The sequence below is a fragment of the Octodon degus genome, unplaced genomic scaffold, assembly GCF_000260255.1.
Source record: "Octodon degus isolate 3935 unplaced genomic scaffold, OctDeg1.0 scaffold00116, whole genome shotgun sequence".
NCBI lineage: Eukaryota > Metazoa > Chordata > Mammalia > Rodentia > Octodontidae > Octodon > Octodon degus.
The window spans coordinates 4,839,984-4,865,183 of NW_004524692.1; the positions used below are offsets into that span (position 1 = coordinate 4,839,984).

The following is a 25,200-nucleotide window of genomic DNA, read 5'->3' on the forward strand; positions in this document are numbered from 1 at the left end:
TTTTTGCGGAACCGGGGATTGAACTCAGACCCTTGCGCTTGCCAGGGAAGCGCTTATTCTACTGAGCCATCTCCCCGGCCCCGAGGAATTGTCTTATTACAACATCTGAAATGACTCTGGGGCTAAGATTAAGTCAAGTCTTAAGACAAGTGTGTGGAGCCATAAAAAAGTTTCTCCAAAGTAGTCCAGAAGGAATCATCCCTGAAAGAGATACAACAAATAAGCCAACCTCAAAAGTGTAGGTTGCTACTGTAAGTCTTCTCTTTCATTCAGGTGCATACATATTTTTATTTTGAAGTAATTTTAGATTTTCAGAAATTGCACCAAGTTAGAGGAGAGCTTCCACATACCCTTCCTCCAGTTTCCCCCAGCATTAACATCTTACATAATGGAGGACTTTGTCAAAACTAAGAAGCCAACACTGATAAATTGCTGTTGGTCAATGAGGTCTCTGCAGTCTACAACAGTTTCTCCCTGACCTTTTAGGCCACTGTTTTGCTGAAGAGACAGTATGTTTTTCAGGGAAATCCTTCCTTATGTCCTTTCTCCTTCCAAGTCCTTTCTCCCTCATTTCCTTTCAAGGCTTAGTTAGATTCAGCTTAGGCATTTTGGGCAGAAGTCTTCACAGTGGTGCTGTGAGCAGGGCTTTCCATGTTCCCTGCCATTTCTACCTCACCTTGCCAGCCTGGGGTACCTCTTCTGTTTCTCTCTTGGCTCCCTTTCCACTTGCTCAGTATCTGGCTCTGATCATGTCCCATTACCCACTGGACACCTGATGTCTCGTGGGTGGTTATCATCAAACAACTTGATTTTTTCTCATCAGTGTCCCTCCAATGAACAGTATTTGGTAGGCCCAGTTCTTTTCCTGCTCCTGTAGGAAAACTTGGACAAACCCCTTGACTTCTTTGGCAACTCTTAGGTTATTAAAAACTCCTATTACCACTTTAATTTACAACCTAAACATTACAGTTTTAGTTGAGTAATTGAAAGAGCCAGTCCACTTTAATAACCAAAATACTGAACTGCAATGCAGATGGCTGCCTCACCCCCAACTGTCCTTACCAAGACCTGTTGTAGATGATAATTCTGGCACGAAGGGGGTCACTCGCTCCCCCAGATGGCTGAATTTGGTATTGGTCCCTCCAGAGGGGAACAGGAGACAGAAGAGAGGGAACCTGAAAAAAAAAAAAACCTAAAAAAACACAAAACTTGGTTTTGACTGGTAAAGTTGTGTGGTCCAGCTCTTCTGAGAGGTATTTAACATATTCTCTTGAGCATTTTTGAAGGTTGTTTGATTGATTGATTTACATAGTCCTGGAGGTAGAACCAAAGAGCATTCTACCACTGAGCCACATCTTCATTCCTGTTTAATTTTTACTTTAAGATAGGGCTTTGCTAGGTTGCCCAGGTGTGATCCTCACAGTTCCTCTTACCTCAGCATCCTGAGGAGCCGAGATGCCGGGGCAACACCGCAACCTGCTCTTGTGAGGTTTTGAAGAACTGCTGCCCCTTTTGCTAGGGACACCTTATCATTTTCTCTATCCATGGACTAACCCATCTCCATTCTGGCTGGCTGTCCACCCCCTCCTGAGCACCTGGACCGCTCCTGTGGTCTTCAGTTGCATCTTGCTGAAATCTCAGCCCTCTAAATGGCTACATTGGATGGGACCCAAGATGTCCCACATCTGGTTCACAGAACATTCTTTTGCATTATTTATCCTGACAAAGTCTGCAATTGCAGGTTGGTCGCCAACTAAGTCATCTTTGCTAAAAAAGGAGTTGGCCAGCCCATCTTTCTTCTTGAGGTCACACAAAAAGGCACCAATCACTGTGGCCCCCAAACTACAAAAATCAAAACAAAAAGCTCAATGAAATGTCTCCAGAGGTCAAGTTAAAGCCATCTCCCCTACCCTTGTCTGAAGGGCAGGCACACCCCTCCACAGCGAGGGGGAGGGACTCAGCAAGGTTCTCTCCAAACATTCTCTTTATTTTTTTTCCCAACTCTCATTAGTCTTATGCTTTTAATATGGGTGATGAGTTTAAAAGTTTCTGGCCAGTTTCCGGACCCTCCTTAGTGACTACTGCACATGGCATGGTCCATCCTTTGGAATGTGAGATCTGGGGCCTCCTGGGGCCAAACTCCCACTCCCTCATCCTGTGATATCTCCCCAGTTCTCCAAGCCAAGCCCCCTTCCCAGCCCCCACCTCCCACTCTTCTTAATACCTCGGAATATTCAAGAACCAGACCAGGAAAAAGCTTGTCCAGTTCCTCAGCCAGAGCAATGGTAACCCTCCATATGTACACAGCCACCAGCTGTGCTGGGCTCTTACTGCTCTAGAGGGTGAATGGGTGTTCTCGCTCCATGAGAGGCTCTCTCCCCAAATGTGAGGCTGCGCCTTAGCCACGTGGCACTCTTCACAGCACGGAGCGAAGTCTATTCCTGGACATTAGGGATCTGGGGAGTGAATGACGAATGTATTTCGGCCACACAGAGTTCAGATCAGTGACTTCACTAACCAGAACCTGCTGAAAGCCACAGATCTTCCTGCAGTACGTTTTCAGGGAGTCATTCACAAATGCCGTGTTCCTCCAGGCTCTCCCACATTGAGGCTCTTAGTCCAAGCTCAACAGCCCAGGTGGCCTTAGTGTGGGCAGGTGGAAGCACAGGGAAGCTGAAATTCAAGATAGGCAGGCTTCTGGACACACGCTGAGAGAGGACCCCTGCAGAGGCCAACAGATGTTCACCCTGTCACCAGCTAGTGCGGGTCCTGGCTTTTATTGATGAAGGAAATTAAACCAAAGCACACATTCACAGAATAAAAAAGGTGTTTTTTTTTTGTTGCTGGGAAGCCAGTTTTCAAGGATTAGATGATGGACTGAGCCCTTGTGGGTATTATCTCAGTCCCAGTGTCATGGTTCTGGAATCTTTATGATGCGGGGGGCCTTCAAACCCAGGAAAGGACTGCCTATGTTTGTAGGGTCTCATCATCTGGGGCTCTGCCTTTGCTGGAATCAAGGTGATCACAGGTTTGGGACAATGACTGGAGGCTTCAGGGTATAGCTGAATGACCCTGGAAATACCCCATCCTGGCGTCATCAATCTTGAGTGGGTGAGGATATGTACATTTAGGGCTGAAAAGAGATTTGACTCATAATTTATAGTTATTGGAGCAGCCCACTGGAATGGTAACTCAGCCCCAATAATAAACTAGAGAAGCAGTTCAATGAAAGGAAGACACTTCATTTATAAAGAAAGAATCAGGGTAGAGGGCTCTGGAAAGATGCCCCTTTGCTCACAGCTGTTTTCAAGGGGGTGCAAGTGAGTGACCCTTTCCCCGTACACCCAGAACTTGCCATAACTGCATTGGTTTCCTGACACCCCTGCTTAATGTTATTTCTTCCGTGTCCTATGTGCAGGATTTTTTGTTTTGTTTTGTTTTGTTTTTTGGTCTGTTTGTTTACTTGTCAATGTACATTTTTAGACCTTATTTTGGGGGTGGGTGGCTATTTGGCAAGAGGGTACCTTATTCATGGTTAGCTAAGAGTTACTAAGGAGGGGTATGGCTCTCTATGCTAGTCTCTAACAATCCTAGGATGAATAATTTAGTGGAAGCAGAGTAGATACACATAGGTTAGTGGATAGGCCTGAGTACATACCGTCTTAAAGTTAGTCAGCCCCCCATTTTACCTTCCCTTTATTTTAATGGAGGTGGAGAAAGCTAATGGCTTAAGCACCTGGCTTCCTTTCTGTGTCCTGCCTGTCAGCTCTTTTTCTGGTCCCTTGGTGCAAGTCCCAAGGCCATTTGGTGCCTTTCTCTATCTTTTTATTTTCTCTTCTTTTTCTACCCCTGTCTTTGACTTGCTTCCAAGGGGAGTCTCTCCAGCAGAGTTTGCTTTTAACTCTTTCTAGTCAGGATGATCTAGAAGATTCCTATTGTATTCTTTTGTCTATAGACCCCTGTCCCTACAAAAGGATGTAAAATGAAAGCCAGAATTTGTTCTGCTTTTAGTTACCTAGGCATTGGTAGGCCCAAAGGAGCAGGCATGGTTCATAGCAAAAATGGCTTTTAAATCCCTGGATATCCTAAGAGAAAACACAAATCATGCTTTTAAAAAGCAGCAGATAAGAGCCAGGATTCCACCTGCTTCCCTATCCCTAGAGCGATATCTGCCCGTGGTATTGCTCTTGTACAAATAAAATGGGCTGTGCTGACCTACTTCTGAGAGAAAAAGCTCCCAGTGTACTCCTTAGTTGGGTGCACCCATTTAGTTTGTTTGTTTGTTTGTGAGACCTAGAGCTTTTTCCAACCCCTTACACATAGCCTGAACTTTATATGGACCCTGGGCTTTATCAGCACACTTACAGGAGGTTATAGTCTCTTGAGCTGAAATTTGAAACCACAAGCTTGAGTAAAAGCAAAAGGGAAAACAATCATGTCTTCTTTGCTTTTCACGTAGCCTCCAGCTGCCTGCCTGCAGCCTGTGAAAAATTAACGTTCTACCTAATCTTGTGACTACTTTAGCCCCATGGTCCTCTCTAAGCCCTGGTCATGTCCTGTTCATCCCCCATTATCAATTTGGCATCCATGAAGGTAACAGGTTATATCTCTTCCTTGAAATTATGTCACAGAATTATGCCCAGCTATTCAATCAGTTAAACAATTAACAAGAAACACCACCATTTGGGGTTTCATTGAGCACAGATAAGCAACACTGAGTCCCTGAAGCCTGGATCCTGGGTCCCAGCTAGGTGTATGGGTGCCCTTTGCTCTGCTGACCATGGGGCTCTGCATGGCTTCTCACCCGCAGCCCGACATCTGGGACATCCTCTACACCTCCTGTTTTCACCCGCTGACTTTCTCAATGTATTCCTCCCTCTCGTGAAATCACCAATGGACACCAATAAAAGGCCTGGGGCTGGGACTTTCCAAGAAGCAACACAGAATGAGTTTTCTGGAACATTTGCATAATGCACATAACTTAGTAGAGTTGTAGCCTCACGTCTTTAGGAGCCCTTGCTTGCAAGCCGCACAGACAGAACTTTGGTGTCTTAAGCAAAACAGAATTTATTGGTAAGATTCTGCGAGGTTTGCAGACCTAAGGCAAATCTGGAGAGTCAGACCACAGGAAGGATGGAGCAGGCAGGTCTGGGCAGCAGAGCATTCTGACTTCTCTTTTGAAGATGATTATTTTTTCCTAGAAGCCTGTTTTAAAAGCCTGTAGGCCCCAGGTGTCTCCATTCAAATCACAAATTTCCAAGAAAGGGTCTGATTAGTGAGTTCAAGCTGGGAAGCTGACCTCATTCATACCCAGGCCAGGGCTCTATGATAGCCCCACCCTCAGCACCCCAATTCAGAATGAGCCCGTTCCTCCATGGAGCACTGCCTAACATACAAAAAGCAAACAACAAAACAAAGCAAAACCAGATGTCCACTACAAACATTTTTTTTTTCTTCTCCTTGGGTCATGCTACACAGTTTAGGCTGGCCTCAAACTCACAATGACCTAGAACTCTTGTTGATCCTCCTACTGCAGCCTTCTGAATGCTGAAATTATAGGTGTACTCTACCACACCCCACTCTGCAAACTATTTCTTTGATGACAACCTCCACTGATATATTTTAAATGAGTCAATTTATCAAAATTCAGCTTATATACAACTATACGACTCTTTGTTAAACTAAATTTCTTTTTTGCTATTAGCTGGTAGAAAGCTTAAGGGCTATAGCAAGCTTTGCTTCTCTCAACTCTATTTTGTTTTTGATGTTCCCTTTTCTTTTCTAGCTTGCTGTCTTGTTGGGTGTGCTATGATTTTATTGTTCTAGAATAGGACAGAATATAAATAGACAGAGTATCCGTGACTCCTGAGAGAATATGTTCTGGTGCAAAGCAAACTGTCCGAACTGCAAGTTTTCCCATTGGAACTGCTTGTAGCCTGGAAGCCAACGGTTCCAAAGATGTTGTGGCACAGTATCCTTGGGGTTCTCGGCTTGTAAAGGTTCTAATATCCATTAAATGCCAACATGTTGTACCAAGCTTTTACTGCACGGTGCTCCTGACTGTGGGCTGTGCCAGCAGATGCATGGCAACACTGGCTTGGGGAGGGGAGACGAAGAGAGAGCACGGGAGAAAGAAACCAAAGTTGGCCGAAGCATCTTGGATGGGGCCCTACTCCAGCATTGTTTTCTCAGTGACCTCAGCTGAGTTGTCTTTCTGGAAGAGATGACCTGGACAGGGAGCACCAAGGAAGATTTGGCAGGGCCTAGGAGGAGTGCAGCCAACAGAAGCAGGGACCAAAGATGGGCCAAAGAATGCTGGTGAACTTCCCGGAGCCCCATGGCAACATCGGCTAAGGTTTGGAAGGCAGGCTGCAGGCAGAGAGAATGCTGGGCAGTCTGCCTGCTGCCCTCATAAGAACCCCAGCTCCACCCTGCGACCTCTGTGGGAAGCTGGGATTCCCCACTGGGGGCTGGGTGCTCGATATGGATGCTGTGGTTCTCGAGTATAGAAATCCATTCAACCTGGCTCAGATAGTAGGCTGCTGGTCAGAAGGATACAGCAGGCAGCTCTACAGATATTCTGTGAGGCATCCCCATCCCCTCAGGGACTGGGCCAGGAAGTTCTGGAGCTGTGTGAATCCTCTCTGACCCTCAGGGGTCCTCCAAGAACTCTCCTGCTCCTGCTCTGTTCAATCTTCCCTCCTGTGGCCCAACATGGCAGCAGTACAGAAGCCTCAAAAGACTGACCACCAAAGGTTCTGTCCCCTTGTCATCCACTCCTCTATTGGTCTAATTCTTTGCTGCTCATAAGGATTGATTACATCCACTCCTCCTCCAGCCTGCCACAGGTGGGAGGAGTTGGCGATGTCATCCTTTGGATTGTATGGGGCTCACTGAATATATTCTGTTGGGTCAGGTTGATGCTGGCTTTTCCTCTAGTCAAGGGGCCACTGGGAGGGTCTATGAGGCCACCTGGGTCCACTGGGCTTAATAACAGATGACAGGAGGTGGGTTTGGCCATTGGAAAAAAGCAATGTGCTGTGACAGGACACAACTTTCTTCAGATGCGGCATTCCAAGTTCAAGGAACCACTGGAGCCCTTTGCAATTATTAAAGACCAACTGCAGCACTGAAGCAGCACTTCGAGATGCAGAACAGTATGCTCCAGCCAGTTGTACTTCTTCCTGGGCACAGCAGGCCTTTGCCACAGGAGGCCAAGCTGGTCCCTGAATGCATCTTCCCTGCCTTTGCTCTGTTGTCACTGCCAGTCATCACCTGAGTGAATTCTCCCCCTCCCTTAAGGCCTCACCAAAGCCTATTTTTCACAGGCAGACCCCTCTTGCCACCTACAGACCTGACCCCTGCAGACCTCTTCACCTGTGTCTTGGCATATACCACCTCTGGCCACCTCATCCTGTGTGTTTTCTTCAACCTGTCCTGAAGAACATCTCTGTGTCCCTGTCAGAGCTCAGCTGGACAGCAGTTTGCCTGACATACTGATGTGTAGGCTGCCATTAGGGAACTCTGGTTCTGCTCACATGGAAGAGGTCTTGACCCTCCCACCAACCTTGGGAGCCCCAGAGGCTCCAACCCTTCCACCCCACCAAGCCCTTCTAGCCTCTCTGCCTGTGGTGGAATTCCACTCCACCCCCGCAGATTTCAGCCAGCCCTTGTGGACTCCCTCACCCTACAATGGCCCCTTCTGTCACAGAGGCGCCATTTCTCTCAGTGTACTGTGGACAAGAAAGGGCCTTCACAGGGATGCCGCTATTTTCATAGGATTCCCACAGGACAGACAGTCCTATCCTCCGAAGCCCTACCCCAGCCCCTCACTTCTGTCCTCTGTCCTGAAATGCAAGGGCTAGTGATGTCTCCCAGCTTTGCTGCCTTTGTAAGTCTGAAGAAGCCTATCCACTTTTTGTGCTCCAGTGATGCCAGGCAAGTGGTCAGGCAGACAAACAGAGCTGATGCAGGGAGGGCAGCCCGAAAGTGGAGTGTGAGGCTGGGACACTCTCCCACAGGAAATTGAGGGTTGGAAAGCCTGAGGTGCCATAGGTGGGTGTTCCCGTGTGAATCCCTGAGCACCACATACCCAGCTAACAGACCAGGCCAGTGGAGCCTGAGCAAAGCCACTCAGGGAGTGACGCTGGCTGGTAGATACTTTCCACATCTTGAAGCACTTGACATTGAGTTTGCAACAACCCCACATGGTTCTCTGAATTTCACCACATTTCTCTCAACATTAGTGAAAAAACAGCTTGAATGGCACAGAACACTGAGCTCACAGTGGGATGGGAACTAGGGGTCTCATGCCCACTCCTGCCTGGGGGTGCTGAGAATCAGATGGCCCTCTGAGTGTGACATGGTTGGTATTTCTACTTGGCAATGGCTTGTCATAGCAGATGGGCTACAAACACACCCCACCTCCAGAAGTCTCCTGATTTTGTACCAAGTGGGTATAAAATTTGTCCTTCAGGAATTTAAGAGCTCGTGAAATGTTTCCTGGGTTTGTCTACAAGGTTTTTGCTCTCTCTATGACTCATGTGAAGGTTGTCCCTGAGAGAAACCATTAGGGTGAGATCTAAGAACCAGGGGCTGGTGCCAGAGTAGGATGGGGCAATAGTCCCCTCCTGCCCCAAGAAGCACAGATGAGAGCCAGAGGCCTGTGCTGGCCCACCCTCCTGTCCCTTGGGGCACTGCCCTCAGTCACCATTGCACTGATTTCCAGGAGGGAGGGTTTGCCTTCCCAGCCTCAAGCCAGTCGGAGACCACCTCAAGAGTGGGAGGAGAAAAGGGAGGGAAGGAAGGCACTGCAAAGTCTATCCTTTTACTCCAGACCTGACTAGCCAGGAGCATATGCAGCCTTCCTCTGGGCAACCCTCCAACTGGCCAGACAGCCTGGGGCTGGGTGGGTTTGGCCCCTACTTTGCTTGTGTTTTCCTTTGTTTCTCTCTGCACTGGCTTGTTCTCTTATTGCTTCAGCCTTCTTTGGGTCAGCAACTGTCCTCTTTTGCCTGAGGACCGTGCCAACCCAAACCTCTCCTCTGCATATCTTTTCATATTTCCTAGTTTCCTCCAGTTCCCCAGAGGCCTGAGAGTTGCATCTCCCAGCCTTGTGCTCCAGGCCCAAGGCCTCTCCTCCCGACTTCATTCTCTCTTTTCTTCTTTCCCCTTCCCCCTTTCAGCTCCCTTTTCCAAGAATATGCCATTCCACAGCAAGTTCCATTCTCACAGCCATGGTTATTTTCATGCATTTCTCCAGTCCTTGGTTCTAACATCACAGAGGAATGCCTGACATCATCTCCGCAAGGCGGTCCAGTGGGCGCCAGGCCGCACCTCCCCCTTTCCTTTCTTCACCGGCTACTTGCTCAGTCTTGACTCTGTCTGATTATTTAAACACAGCTTTTCTTGTCCCTGGAACCTTTCTCCACCCTCAACCTCTAGGACTGTGTTGCTCCATAAACACCAGAAGTAGGCCTCAGAAGACAAAGTTCATCAGTTCCCAAACGTTTCTGTACGAGAGTCACCTGGGGGAATTTAGCACTCTTCTGTTCAGGGCACGTCCTACGCCAATTAAGTCAGAGTGTCTGGGAGTGGGAGCCAGGCACCATTGGCTTTTAATGATCCCTGAGTGATTCTAATGCACAGCAAAGATCAGGCATCACCAATAAAGAGCTCAATTGATGGGAGTGAAAGCCTGGGGCCAACAGAACAACCTTTGGAGTATGGGTCCAACTCCTGTCTTCAGAGCTGAGGAGAGGAGGCCCTGCAGCCCTCAAGGTACCCAGGCTCTCTGAGCCAGGCAGCAGTGATGCCGTGCTCCAGGGAGGGCCGAGGCTAGCCCATGAGTTGGACCCTGTCACAGCAGAGGATGCCAGTTCAAAGCAGGATCCCAGAAGCCCCGGGCAAATGGTAGCCAGCATTGTTTCCTTGAGAGCCCAGCCCTGATTCCTGCCTTCAACTGAGAGTTCAGCCACACAGGGTCATGGACCAGTGTGTGACCCTTTTGGGCTTTCAAACAGAAAGTCACAAAAAGAAAATTTGTGGGCTGGCAAGATAGCTCAGCAGACCAAGTACCTGCTTAGGCAAGTGCAGGGACCGGGGTTCCATCCCAGGCACTACATGCCATGCCAGCCCCCTGGGCACACTGAGCTGGCCACAGAGACCTAGGGCGGTGGCACACGCCTGTAATCCCAGTGCTAGGGAGGCTGAAAACAGGATTACTACAAGTCTGAGCTGTGTAGTGAGACCCTAAACCAAATACAAGAAAGAAAGAAAGAAAAAAGAAAGAAAGAAAGAAAGAAAGAAAAAAGAAAGAAAGAAAGAAAGAAAGAAAGAAAGAAAGAAAGAAAGAAAGAAAGAGAAAATTTATCATTGGTGTCGACAGGAAGCTGGGTCCTGATGTAGCTGGGAATGGTCTCCCTGTTGTCCTCAGTATTATGCCTTTGATGAACAAATTCAGTTAAGACCTATGGACAGCCATGGAGAGCTATAGGTAGAATATTTTTTTAATTATTTTATTTATTTATGCGTGTGTGTGTGTGTGTGTGTGTGTGTCTGTGGCCAGCTCAGCCCACCAGGGGCCGGGGCTGGCTGGCATGTGGTGCTGGGGGATTGAACCGTGGTTCCTGTGCTTTGCTAAGCTTGTTCTAAGTAGGTGCTTTAGACCACTGAGCCATCTCACCAGCCCATAGGTAGAATATTTTTGTAAAGTAGATATAGAGTTGTGTCTTCAGATGAGAAGGTGAGCAGTGCTGTGGTGGTGTCAGCACTGAGTACAAGTTTGGATCTCTTTTCATGCACACAGGAGAGATTCCTGGGGCTGGAACTACGGTCATTAGGATGCGTATCAACATTTTACTTAGTTGTTACTTTGAAATTTTAAAATATCTTCATCCCCTTTTTAGATGGTCTGTGTTTCTTCAGGGGCTTTATTGAAGGAAACCTGAAGAAGAACTTTAGGATAGATAAGTTTTAATTTAATCCAGGTCCCAGCCCAAGGCAGGAATATCCCCCTGATATCACAGGGCTGTAGGCTGTGGCAGACAGAAATTTTGTATGCCTTGTCTTGGAGCTAGTCGGGCAGGTGCCAGATAGCAGAAGGATTAGGCACAATGTGGAACCTTAAAATGTTGTCACTTTAGGTCTGAGACCTAACAAATGATTAGAGATGTATTATACATTGATGTCCTTGTTTCTTAACTGGACTGGTAACACATGCTATCTTGAGCCTGCCCCTCCCCCTTTGTGTCTCAAGTTGGTTAACACCTACCCATTGGCACTTCTCTAGCCCCCAGTGAGTGCAGCCACAGGAAGGTTCACCTCTGTAGGAGACCAGACAGTCCCACTCTCCAGCCTCTCTGCCAGGCACCTATACAGTGGTTTCTTCTGAGAATCTCCAGGGTCTCCGTCCTCTTTCCAGGTCCACATGTAACTTGCCACAGAGTGAGGCCAGAGGGCAGTGTAAAGAGGAGAAAGGGGAGGGAGAGCCAGGGAGGATTCATCTATTGAGAGAAGGTGGGGCAGTCTCCTGTTTCTGTACAGTGTGGCCTCCACACTGGGGGCAGTGCACCCTGCATGGCCAGCATATGGTGACACATGGTCAGTGTCAGCCTATTGTGTATACTTACAGCAGGATGTTACATTTGTGGCTTTCTAAATGCTCAACAATTCAAGCCAAAATACCGATGCAGCCTCCTGCCCAAAGCACCAACGTCCAAAGGACACTGTTGGCAGCATCACTGGTGTGTGAGTGCATTCCTGTCATTCTGGAGGTTAGGGCCCTCCAAGGAGGACATATTTACCAAGTAACTACAGAGGTGATGAGAGTCAGGGAAGGAGAAGCACAAGACACTCCTGTGGGAGGAAGGAAAGATAAGCTTCTCGTGAGTAGGTTTTGTTTCCCTGCACTGTTTCTGCCCTACAGACCTGCACCAGATTGTGAACCTTGGGGAGCTGAGCTAGCCCTTCTGGGCTGCCCATCACGAGGGCTTCTAGTGGCGCTCACCTGGGTGGTAACCCCAGCGGCAAAAGTGACTAAATGTTTCGGCCTCTTTCCTGCCCAGTCTATTTGAATTAAGGTGAATTTGCAGCTCCTCTCTAGCCCTGCAGGTTGTGTAGGGAGTGTTGTGATTCTCTCTTCCTAGAGGCTGCCAGGCTGGTTGCAGGGCGCAGTGTGCTGATGTGTTGTTAATGAGGCATTTAGCAGAAGAGAATTCCTACAACTCAAGGAAACTAGAAAGCACATTGGCCAAGCAATGGGCGTGACTCATCCACATGGCTGCACTGATAAAGGTTCTACAATCTGAGGTACAGGATCTCAGGACAAATCCTGAGGGCATTTCACTGACCTCAGACCAAAAACCTACAACTCTTGTTGCATAGGTCCTGCTTTACCTTGGTCTTAACCATCCAGTAGAAAAGTATGAAGACGAAATATAAGAAATAAAGCCATGCTGTTAAGTTGAGCTGTGGGGGACTCAGGTCAATAATTTCTGACATTGCCAGTTAAACAGAAGACCCAATGCTATTATGGGCTACTGGACTCTTTTAGAATATTTTGCTGAGTTTACACACCTATAATATTCAATAACGGAACTTAGAAAAAATGGGGTATACCGATGAATGTCCATTTTGTATCTGTGTATTCAAAGGAGGTTGGGATAGACATATAGTTGCATTCTCTTAATGAATAGAATGATTTGTTCTAATGGTGTTTGTAAATAGAATCACAAGTCCGCATCTTGTACAGCAATTAACTACTAAGAAGAATATATGCAGTGTATTATTTGTTGAAACTGTACTTCCGATTTGATTTGAAACTGTCTCATTGCTATTTATCAATAAAATTATGGGGAAAAAAATAAAAATGCAAAAAAAAAAAAAGAAACTAGAGACAAGGTGGTGAAACAGGCCATTTTATGTGCGGGGCTCAGGAATCGAGTGCGAGGGTGGGCTCGGGGTCTGAGACAAAGACACTGCCCGATGAGCTTCCCATCCCAAATTCCCGTGAGAGCAGTGGTATCCTCACTAAACTTTCTTTCAGGCTGAGCAGAACTCTTATTGTCTTCTGGAAGTTATCTGTAGTCTTCCGTGGGACAGAGGGCGACCACACAGACTCAGGGGAAAGACATTCTTAAATGTCTTTAATGTACCTCCAGGTTCCCACTGCTCCTTGGTAGATGTCTGAGGTAGGCATAGCACTTAGGAACTGTGGCAAAGGTTTGAATTCTAGGACTGTTGCTTCCAGCCCACAGTCTGTGAAGAAATGCAGCCCCGAAATCCAAAGCTGAGGCAGTGGGTGCTCAGTCCATGACCCTAGAGGCTTCAGAAGTCAATTAGGACTCCAAGGAAATGGGAAGCAGAGATGGCTATTGTGGCTCTTAGCTCTCCCTTTGTAACCAGTGGATAGTTCACAGAAACATGGGTTATATCTGTAATCAATCTGAAACAGTATTTTTTTGTTGTTGTTGTTAACCTCACAAACCCCCACTGCACATAACTGAGTGTAGGTTTTAGGAATGACAATGCTGTAAAGAGTCAATCTTACAAGATGATCACTTATTCATATATTATGTGATGTTTAAAGATAAATCCTGGATTTTGGAGTCAATGGATTTCAAGTTTGGATGTGGAGATTAAAGATCTCTTTCACAAAGGTCTCCCACCATCTCAGAGTGCAGTGACCTCACTGGGAATTAATTCTGCAGGGAAATCTTTCTGAAGACAGAAGACCTTGGGATCCCAAGAGTAGGCAGAAGACACATCTTGAAGCTGGAGTTGGGTACCACCCACATGCATCCTGAAGCTGGTCTCTTGGGTGTGAGGAGAGCGGGAAGTTGTGAGAGGGCCAGGGGAAGCCAGGGTGAGCTCACCAGCTCTCAGTGTGTGCCTTTGGGGAGGGGGCTTGCACAGCAAACTCTTGCACTGGTGGACCTCACCTTGTAGCTATGTCTTCTTTCCTGAGCATGCTCCAATACCATGGCTGCCCTTGTGTAGCTTGATTTTTCTCCCCTGTTGTCATCCATATGGCTTCAAAGGATTAATGTAGTATAATAGGAACCACATGATTTTAATGTCTTAACAGACTTAATTTCAAATCCTAGCTCTGCTACATACTTAACTAGTCATGAGATCTTGGGCAAGTTACTTGATCTCTTGTGCCTATTTATCTGTAACATGTAGATAACGATACCTGTATCTACAATATTTGGCATGAAGTATAAGTCAACACTAGGAAAGGCTTAGAACAATGTATGACAGAAGGCTACATTTTTTGTTGTTGTTGTTACAACCTTAATAAGCACCATTTACCATCAACCGAATGAAGGGAAGGAGTCTCTTCAGACATTTATACTGATTACAGCAAATGAATATGGTGGAGTGAAATATGATATAGATTTCCTGTGGTAAGCAAAACATTGGAATGATCTCTCTACCCAGAGAGGAGCAGTTAGATAAATTGCAGGGTGTGTACTAGAAGAGCCCTCTCTTTATGACACCATGTATTGTGTAACCAAATGTTTTTTGTGGTTATTCTTTGAGATTCAAAAATGGGCTTGACCCACAATGAGAAGTCCCTGGGAACAATCCCATAAGGATGAGGCGGTGGTAGAGGGGTGGGAGGAGGCAGCTCTATTTCCCTTACTCACCTCTGTTGCTTCCACCAAGTCCTCAGAGAATGGCTTGTCATGCTGAGCTCTCTGCCTGCTTTCTTCGCCATGTAGGATACCACACTGAACACTGCCCCTATTTTCTCCTCCCCAGAACACTGATACAAAGCTATGTGATCAGCTTTTACTGAAGAGTTGGGACAACACAGAGCATTTACACTAGCATCATTTTGTTGTTGTTGCTTGTTTTACAGAACTGGGGATTGAACTCAGGCCCTTATGCTTGCCAGGGAAGTGCTTATTCCACTGAGCCATCTCCCCAGCCCCTATGTAGCATCAGTTTGTAAAGGAGTCTTTTCCTAAGACTTCCTTTTAGATGCTCCTGTCTCTGGCCTTGAGCTTTCAATCTCTGCAGAGGAGGTGATCTGAGGTCAGCCTCTTTCTAGTGCCTATGGAGGATCACTTTCTAAATGATTCCATGAAAATATATTTTGAAACAAATGTAGTTTTACCTCTGCTATAGTTGGGCCTGGAATGTCTTCCAAAGCCAGCCTGTAGCACTTTGGGAAGTGGAGCAACCTTTAGAAGACAGGGTCTAGTGGAAGAAGTTAGATGACAGGGGAAGACCCTTGGAGGAATACTGGGACCCTAGCCCTTTTCTGTTTCCTGATGGCCGTGAGATGAACAGCGCCTCCATCCTGTACTCCCACCATGATGTGGTGTGTCACCACAGGCCAAAGGCAACAGAACCGAGCACTCCTGGACCGAAACCACTGAAATCAAAGCCAAAACAAACCTTTACTCTAAGTTGTCTCAGGTATCTTGTCACAGTGATATAAAGTTAGCACAGCCTGTAAGGGACCTTGGTGCAATTATAATTTTGTATATTTATATACTGGGCTACATAAACTGTGAGTGCACTTAGGGTAGGAGACTATGCCAGGCCTCTGACTCAGGAAGTGGACCAACATAGTAGTTAATAATCTGTGTGCACTGGGACTAAAATGCCTAGGTCTAACTGCTGGCTCAACTACTTACTGAGGAAATAGATTTTGGGGGAGGTTAAAATAATAGTTAATGAACTTACACTCATCTGAGGCATTCACTGGATGCTCAGTTAATGCCTGCATTAATTACTCCATTAATAACTGCTGCTGTCAGTTTGCAGTGATGAGCTCCGTACACGGTGGCCTCTGCCATTCCCAGCTGCAGAAAGCACTTCGGGGGGACTGGATATGAAGTGGAGTGACCCAGCTTCCTGCTTATACAGACAGATAAAGTATAGGCTTAGATAATTTTTTCCCTTGATGAAATTGTAGTTAAAATATCTGAACATAAAGGAAATTTTTCCTTAACTAGGCTCGGAAGAAAAGCAGACATAGTTCAACAATTTTTTTCTAAAAAATAACACAAGATGCAAAACATTTCGAGGTTTCCTTTCCCATTACTAACCACTTACCACTGGAGATATTTCTCTTCCTACATACAAAATGGACCAACACAAGTTTAAAAAGTCTTTATTTAAATTTTAGAGAAAGAACAGGTATTGCCTTATAAAGAGTTGCCTGAAAATATGAAATAGTTTATTGTCATTTATGTACTGTAAACTGACATAATTATTAAAAGAGAGAATGATGCATCTTTCCTCTTCATCCTCAGCACACTTAAATTAGCACAGATACAACATAAGGAAGAAAGCCCTCATGAAACGGCATCTCTGGTACCCTCCTCAAGTTTCAGAAATGGTGCAGCATCACTGGTCTTAGTCCAACCATAGTTGTCAACAGGATGGAAAAAGAGGCTGGAATTTCTAAGGCTAGTAGCACTTCACAGTTTTCATCAAAAACACTATTTCCCAATCATCTCCTCCATCCTGGTGACTGACCCATAAATTAGGGTTCAAAATGAATGAAAACATTTCAGGCAGTAAACATTTGCTATGAAAGCCAATCTGCTAATCTCATTCTGGGATTAGCACGCCGGAGACTACGCCAAGCCTCCTACTTGGTTTAACTCACAGTCACCAACTTCTTTGGGGACAAACACCATAACAGTGGTGTTTATTAGCCTCAACAAATGATATACTGTATTTATTCTTAGTTCTCAAGGTTAATATAATTAAGTCTTTTAATGTGTTAAATCCCCCATGCTTAAAGTTAGCTGAGAATTACATCTACTAGGTACACTGGCTAACCACGACATGATTCACAGACGAGATTAAATTTTCTAACGATACACTTTTATCAGTTTTCCCATAAGTTCTATTTATTGCACATGACAGGTAACACAGATATAATAAACTGGCAAGTTCTAGTTCTACCCAAAATAAAATTTAAGATTAGTCATTAAAAATATAAGTTAGCACAACATTCTCTTGATTTTTCAGGTAGGAGGAAATTGCATTTCTTTTTTGTGCATAGTTCTTGCTGGACTCTGGTAAAAACTTTTGGGTCCAGTTTCTGTTGCCTCAAATATTGGCCATAATCCCTGCAGGTAAGAGAAAAACAAGAACTTGCCCTTCCAAATATTGTGAGGGTAGGAATAAAAAGTTCTTCTATTTCATTCTCTTTAAATTTTCTTATTTATGGTAAAAGTTATAACTGGATTGATATTAGCAGCAAGGATTCGGATTTAAGTAAATTAGAATGACAGGAATATGGGGTGCAGAGTGGCAATGAGCTTCTATCAAGTCTGGCAATGTGCAGTCTTCCTGGACACAGCCAGCCGTGTGCAGCTAATGCAGGTCTGCAGAAGGCGACTGAGTCAGCCCATCAATATGGAGTGGAAAGAAGGCTTCCAGGGTGAAACTTTCCATGAGATCATGCTGACAGGGGGCATCGGATCATGCTCTGACACTTCAGGTTATGAACAGTAAAAGTGATTACTTGTCATTCCAAGTGGAGATTGCCCTGAAACCTTTCGATGTAGCTGTACTTGACTCTAACATGAGGCTTTTCCTGTTGTAACTTTCTCTCAAGTTTCACAACCTGAGTTTAGTAAAATGGCAAGAATCAAACAGTCATCTGAAAGTCATGAACAAGTCGAGACTTCTCTCAATGCCACAGCGGCAGTGTCTGACTGTGTCTTGATGGGTTGTGATGACTACTGAGGAACACACGCCCAGGAGAGGTCAGCCCAACAAGACCTAATCAGGGCAGTGTTTCTTTAAACGTGATAGAAAAACCAGTTTGAGTTCCAACTTCCCTGTCTGTTTCTAAGTAATGTTTATTGGGAACATTTAAGAATGACTCATATAACATCACTGCTTTCAAATACCTCCAATTTCTATTTGTTGCTAACAAGAAGACAAAGAGGTGCCAACTTTGTCCTGAAAATTTTAGTCATAAAAAAAGAAAGAAAGAAAGAAAGAAAGAAAGAAAGAAAGAAAGAAAGAAAAGCTGCTCTGAGCTATTATAAGTGTGGAAGACTTTCATTTTTGAAAAAGTAAACCCCATCCAAGAATCCCATATCAAGTTGCTACACTACAGGCACTGCAAACAATTCCTATACCTCAAGAGTGAGCCTTTCCTGTTAACTCCCAACTTGAAGATGCTGGCATCCTAGCAAAGCTGTGTCCCCGTGCTGCTCTATATGAGTTAACCCCAGAGATGCTCCTGACACCTGACTCAGTGGTCAGCAGGAAGAAATATCCACTTACTTACAGGAGGTCTAACGACTTGGGACTTATAGCGGCGAGACGGCTGCGAGCAGTCGTCTTCCCAATGTAATAGTGCTGGTCAAAGAACATGAAATCATCTACCTCAGGTCGACTTCCTTCCTCCAATTTATCGAATCCTCTCAAGGGCTTGCCAAAATCTCATTTTAAAACTTAATAAATTAATATATATATATATATATATATATGTACACACCTATTTCCCCCCAAGGCAACTCCACCAAAAACTGAAGCTCAAATGCTCACTCAACTTATTAACTTGTCACAGCAACTCTCCAATGCCTAAAGGGCCATGCACTGGCCCCCAGACAGTACAATAACAACTACCGTTATTCCTAGGAACTAATAACTGTGCCAGCAATTCAGAAAGCAGACTTCTTTGAACTCATCACTTGCCATGTTTCCTGAAATTCTACCCTGAGGAAACTCCTGCTCCCTCATCAAAAGAGATCAATTCAAGCACGATGGCAGGGAGCTGTGGGGTCAGAGAATGAGAAAGGCAAAGCTCCCTGCCGCTCATGAGCACCTCACTTCCCGGCGCCATGACTGGCGTGCTGACCGTCCAGACACTTGTCTGTGCCCCCCGACCCTCACTCACATGTTCACCCATCACAGAAGCCGTAATGTTGGTGAACATGATGTAACTGGTCTCAGAGGAGTTGGCAGGAATGAGCACAGGGAAAGCGAAGAGCTAAAGACAAGAACACCATGAGGTGGCTTGTTCTTGTGTGATTCAGTGCAAAAGAGAGAAGAGAGGCTCCACTAACAGCCACTCCGGACATCCTGAGTTTGTATCTACCATGATATGTGACAGTTCCAGCGCATTAGCAGCTTGGCAATGACCATGGCACCACCACCTGCTAGCCACAGTGACAGCCTCTTGTTGGGCTAATTCATATTACAGGACAAGAAGAAGCAGGGCCACAGAACATCCCACGAGAAGACCGCCTAGTAACCTAACAATCTTTTAGGCATTTGTTGCCTATTCTTTGATAACCAATAAAAGAACAGTTGCTAGGGAAAATAGTCTGAAAATTACCCAGGAGCCAGGTCAGAGGAGAGAGCTGCACTGACTTAAACATCTGTGTTGTGGGACAAAAGGAAGGTTCACTCAAACTCCAGGTTGCCAGGTATTAAGTGACAGCCCTCTGCCTCCAAGTTAGATTGATTCCTTGGAAAGTAACAAGCTATCTTGAGAGGCATTACTGTCTGGAGAATTAGAAATGGTCCTGGTGGCTTGCAATTTTTAGAAGCCATGCATGATTGGTTCACAGACAGAAAATGAACTGGCTGCATGTAGTCCAGGGGCTGACAGACTTTTTATTTCTTTTTTCTGCAAGGAAGCAGAGGAATTAATTGATAAGAGTATGGAACAGAGAGGGAAGAAATCTGACAGAGGCAAGTTAACTGGGGTGAAAAGCAGCATTTGCAGAATGAGTTCTGTCAGGAGACTGAAAAGTTTCAGAATAGAGGAGCAGCAGGACTCAATTTAGAAACTGAAGGCAGAGCATCAGCAAGGACACTGTTGCCTGAGACCTGTGTGTGTGAAGTCACCACGTGAAGCATAATTTGTCTACTCTGCCGAAGAAAGCAGGCAAAGTTCACTACAATGTGAGTGAGAGAGGCTCTTCCTTGAGCAACAAAAGAGTTCACTTACTGTCTTTTCATGGAACTAAAAATGATTGCCATGTTATAGGACACACTCCCTCAGCAGGAATCTCTGCTTGCCTGTCTGCATCATCTTAAGAAAAAATACCTGTCAGTTTTCAAGAGAAGAAGCTCCTGCCGTGCTTAAGTCTAAAGTTGCCTCCATGATCCTTCCATGAATTTGGTGCCATGGAGGATATGTAATGGAAAGGAGGGATCTGTCCTGTGGCCCCTGAGCATCGGTATGAGATCAGCCAAGAGATATCCGCTTGCACGCCACCACTCTGCAGCCTAGAATCCGATGATCAACAGCTGCGGCTCGCATCTTAAGCTGCAACAGCATCAAACTCTGAGTGCTTTAAGCACATGTATTAATGGCGCTGCCTCCTCTCCTGAGGCCCTCACTGAGTTTCCGCTTCCCTTCCATTCTCTCAAATTTGTGGCCCATGCTCAGATGTCCAACGCAGTTACTTGTTTACATATGAACCACAAATCCCAAGCAAAAGTAAACTTTACCAACTAGGGATATTCCTTGTTCACCCAAAGCTCCAAATAGTTTTGACTCTTTGTGGGATGTTTTTGGGTGTTCTGGTTTTCAAATTTATTTTCTCAAGCACTGTATCCAGAATAGATTTTCAGTAAAGGAAAGAGAAAACCAATCAGTGGAAACCATCTGTGTTTCTGAGGGCTATAGCTTTAAATAAAAACTTTATGAACAAGCACGATGGCAGGAAGGGGAAGTAGATCTTATTTAAACACAAATATAGAATGAAAAGCAGTTTAGAAAGGTATGGGGGGGGGATCTACACCAGGTAACACTGGAGGACGCAGGCTACATTTGCCAATGGAGAAATGTTCCCTGGCACCTAAATTCTGGCAATTTGGAAGACCAGCAGCTCCTTCTTCCTTTCTCCTCCCTGACCCAGAGTGTAAGGCAGCTCTCTTCCTGCTGCCAGGGAGACAGAAAGAAGCATTTCTCCTGCCCACTCTTCCGTCTGACAGGTCTGTTTCTGTTTTCCCAGTTCACTGCACAGCATTACTGTAATGACTTGGGGATGGTGCTGACAACGTGGGTTGCCTCTGTGGCTGCTGGAGGGGAACCAAAGAAGGTGCTGGTTTGATTCCTCTGCTGATCTCGGAGGTACGGAGGAACTGAGGAGCTTTTGATGTGGAGGATTCGGGTGTCCATCACCTGGCAGTCAATCTGCATCATCACTTCATAATCCTGCCCGTTGATCACGTTTTCTGCAGAGAGGAACATACATGGGAATAAATAAATATTCACCAGCAGGTACATTTCTGCCATAAGTTTCGATTTCAGAAGAATATGAGTGTGCTCTAAGGGTATGTATGGTTGGTACACTTTATTTTTTAAAGAAAGTACAAATTAGAATTAAAACAAAAAATTGTAAGGGGCCGGGGAGATAGCTCAGTGGAGTAAGTGCCTGCTTGGCAAGAGCAGGGTCCTGAATTCAATCCCTGGTACTGAAAAAAAAAAAAAAAAAAAAAAAAAAAAAAAAAAACACACACACACCACAAAAAATGACAAGTGATACAAAATTTCACTTAACAAAGTAGTATGAATTTCACAGTATTTGTTGTAATACATAGTGTTATCTTCCAAGCAGTTATTCATATTACCAGATATATGTATGTAAAATGTAAAAGAAACAAAGAAATGCATAAGAAATTAAGAAGAGAGGGCTGGCCAAATAGCTCAGCGGATTAAAGGCCAGCAGTTCAATCCCGGGCCTGCCAGCCATCCCTGCCCCCAGGGAAGGCTGAGACAGCAACTGAGACTGGGCGTGGTGGCGCATGCCTGTAATCCCAGCTCTTGGTAGGATGTAAACAGGTGGATCACTACAAGTCTGATCTAGTAATAAGACCCTGAAGACCCTTCCCTAAAATACAAAAAATTAAAAAAAGAAATTAAGAAGAGAAAAAGTACAAACAATTGAAAAAAGGAGACGAAACAAATTAAGGCATTAACTGCTTCTTTCCATAGACCAGTATTTTCAAGGATGAGGCAAAAGTTTGATCAGTCACTAGACAGAGGTACAGGATTGGAGCCCAGGATGGCCTGTCTCCTCCTTAGCCCCCATTCCCAGACAAGTGCCTGCCACAGAATATCTGTCTGCTACATTGTGTTTGGGATTTTAGTGCAGAGCAGAGGTAGGAATACTTCAGCCCCCTTCCTTCCCTTCAACAATGGAAAGGATTCAAATAATGGAACTTAACCAAAAAAGGGGATACAGATGAATGTCCATTTTGTATCTGTGTATTCAAAGTGGTTAGGATAGATATATGGTTACATTCTCTCAATGAATAGAGTGATTTGTTCTAATGGTGTTAGGATATCATTTCTGCATCTTGTACAGCAATTAACCACTAGGAAGAATGCATGCAATGTGTTAATTATTGAAACTGTCCTACCAATTTGATTTGAAACTGTCTCACTGCTATTTGTTTATCAATAAAATTATGGGGGGGGGGAAGCAAAGCCAAAAAAAAAAAAAAAAAACAATAGAAAGGAACAATGTCAAAAGGACCAACTGTGTGGACAGCAAGGAAACCTAGTACAAAATGAAAAGTACTAGCAGATTTCTAACATGAGCTTAAAGGGATACTACTCCCTGGCACCTGCAGAAGGAAACAGAGAAACCATGCACATTCATGCTTACTATAAATGAAGCCATCAAGAGTTAAGAAGATACACATACACAGTATACTCCTTTCTTACTTCCCAAGAGGATGAGAGCTCTTTATTTTAGGGAGAAGGCCAAATTATTTCTTGATTTGTATTCCTGGGTGGTCATTTTTGAATTTGTAGTCAATGAAACTAGAGCATAAAACTGATGAGATAATTATGAACAAGATAATATTTTCCAAATCCAGCTGAACAATCACAGCAATACAGTTAGAAGCCATGACCTTGTAAAAGTGCTGGAGAGACAACGTGGCACATGGTTTTGCATTTTCATCCATGAATTTGTAGCTGGGTGCACAGATAGTCCAGCCATATGACTTTTCTATGACCATGACATAAAGTCAGTCAATGACTTTTAAAATCTAAACATTTGATTCCTCTATGACAAAGAATTGAATTCAAAAGTAGAATTCTTTCTACTCTAATATCCTTTCTTTTTATTTTAACACAGTACATGTTGAACATAAATCTAGAGGACAAAAAATGCAAAGTCTGACATTTGGTCTTCAGATTCCATTGTTATGTCTGGGAACCCTAAGCCATAGAATGTGTCACTCAGGAAGATGGGAAGGACTTTGGGAGATCATCTAGTCTGGGCTGTCTTAAGTTGGAGTTTAATTTATAGACTTCAGGGAGTCTCATTTCCCAAAAATTACATAAAATTGAGTCTACCATATTCTAAATGTGATGCCCTGCCCCAAGAGTTAAAGTGACTACACATATCTAATAATCTATCAATCTGAAGTACGTCAAGTAGATGATAGCCTATTTTAAATACAATGGAAAACATCATACCTCCATTTCTATTGGTTGGTTATCTGTTCCAATGTTTAAAAGGGTCTCAATTTATGATGAATTTCCCACTACAAGTCTTATAAATCTCTTTTATTATAGTTGAAGCTAATTTCTTCCTTTCCTAGCCTGGCCAGAGATGAAGAAGAGCTGACTGCTGCTGCATGTTAAGTAGCCCTAGCTATTCTTTAAGGCTACTGTTAGGGAAGCTTAGCTCCATTTTCACAAGTCCTGTTTCTTTGCAATGGCTATCATATCATTTGCTTATCTTTAGAAAATTAAATTTGAATGCCTGTAAATTAATCAGTGTTTCTCACCAAAGTATTTTCCAAAATGTAGGAGATGGAAGAAAAGACACTCTGCTAATGTCATTTAGAGTCATTTCATTCAGGACATGTGACCAAGTTCAGATTTCAAGGCACCACACCAGTCATTTCCTTTTGGAACCACAGACGCTCCTCTGTGTGTGTGTGTGTGTGTGTGTGTGTATGCACGCGCACTTGTGTGTGTGTGTGTGTGTGTGTGTGTGTGTGTGCAGACACTGCAGTGTAGATGGTCAAATAATGAAAGACACATGTACCAGAAACATGCAATTCACATTACTAATGTTTACTGCTTTCCTGGATTAAATCAGAACCCAGATGACAGATAAAGATCAAGACTAGGTTCTCTAACACAGCCCAAAACACCTGCAGAAGTCATTAGGGCCCATGTGCCTATACAGTTGAAACTGATAAAGTGAAGTAAGTTCTTTGATATCTTAAAAGTCAAGGAGAGGGAAAGTCTGGGAATATAAGCTTAGAGGCTTTGAGGGACAGGTGAAGCTGCAATTTGATTCTGAAATCTGAACATTCCAGCCATGGTTGATACACCACTGCCACCTTAAACCCAACCAGGAGACCTCAGCCTAAGTCTGGTCTAGGTGGCTTGAAAATATGTTCTGTTCTTTATGCCTTTCTTCCGTAGATAGCATTCTGGGCCAAGGAGACTATTGGTATTGCGAGAAGATTCTCCAGCCAGTATGTGAACCTCTGAAGCTGAGTTCAGGAAGCCCCATCTGAGTGCTTTAATGTCTGCAGTGATGAACCCTTAGGAGTTCAAAATACACATCACCTCTACAGGATAGCTGGGGGGACTAGGGCAACACTATTTGATCCACTGTTTGCACTTCACACAGAGCTCTTTGGAGGTTTTGAGCTGAGCACTTTGAATAGTTAGTGAGGAGGTCTCTGACGAGATCTAAACTATTTCAATTAAAGGACAGACTGGGAAATAAGTCTCTTGCCCCTTGTGAGTACCCTCCTCTGGGTGCATATGTGTACACACTGTGCACCTGGGAGCAACACAGAGGCTTGCAGACTCTTTTCTAGTGGCACACAAGGCCCCTGTTACCTAAGACTTTTGAGTTCTATTAATAGGCAAACATCATGGAAAGGACAACATCTTCAATTTGCCCCTCAATGTGAATTTAAAAAAAATACTAGAATGATTTCTAATGAGGAATTAAGAACTTGAAGACTCTTCTGGCCTTAGATGGGGAGAGGAGAAAGGGCTCCTGAAGGGGACACAGGACAGGAGGGGCTACGGATGGAAGGCATAGGTCTTCACTCACTGCCAATCACAGTGAAGGCCCTATGGAGGAGAAAACATTAATGTTGTGGGTTTTCTGACAAGAGGGAAGATGGTAAATATTAGATTAGGGCGTTGAGAGCCAAAATATGTGAAAAGACTGCCAAACCAGTTTTTGCTTTTTTTTTTTTTTTTTT

The 25,200-nt window shown here is 44.7% G+C and overlaps 1 protein-coding gene across 2 annotated transcripts in view; it reads right to left on the reverse strand.

Moving 5' to 3' along the window:
* Positions 1 to 16,113: 16,113 nt before the first annotated feature.
* Atf6 (activating transcription factor 6) overlaps positions 16,114 to 25,200 on the reverse strand; it is a 274,808-nt gene continuing 265,721 nt past the window's right edge. For both annotated transcript variants that reach the window (XM_023699786.1, XM_012516641.2), the window contains exon 16: positions 16,114 to 21,180. In XM_023699786.1, coding sequence (XP_023555554.1) covers positions 20,972 to 21,180 — 209 coding nt within the window. In that variant the 3' untranslated portion in view covers positions 16,114 to 20,971. The remainder of the gene's footprint in view (positions 21,181 to 25,200) is intronic.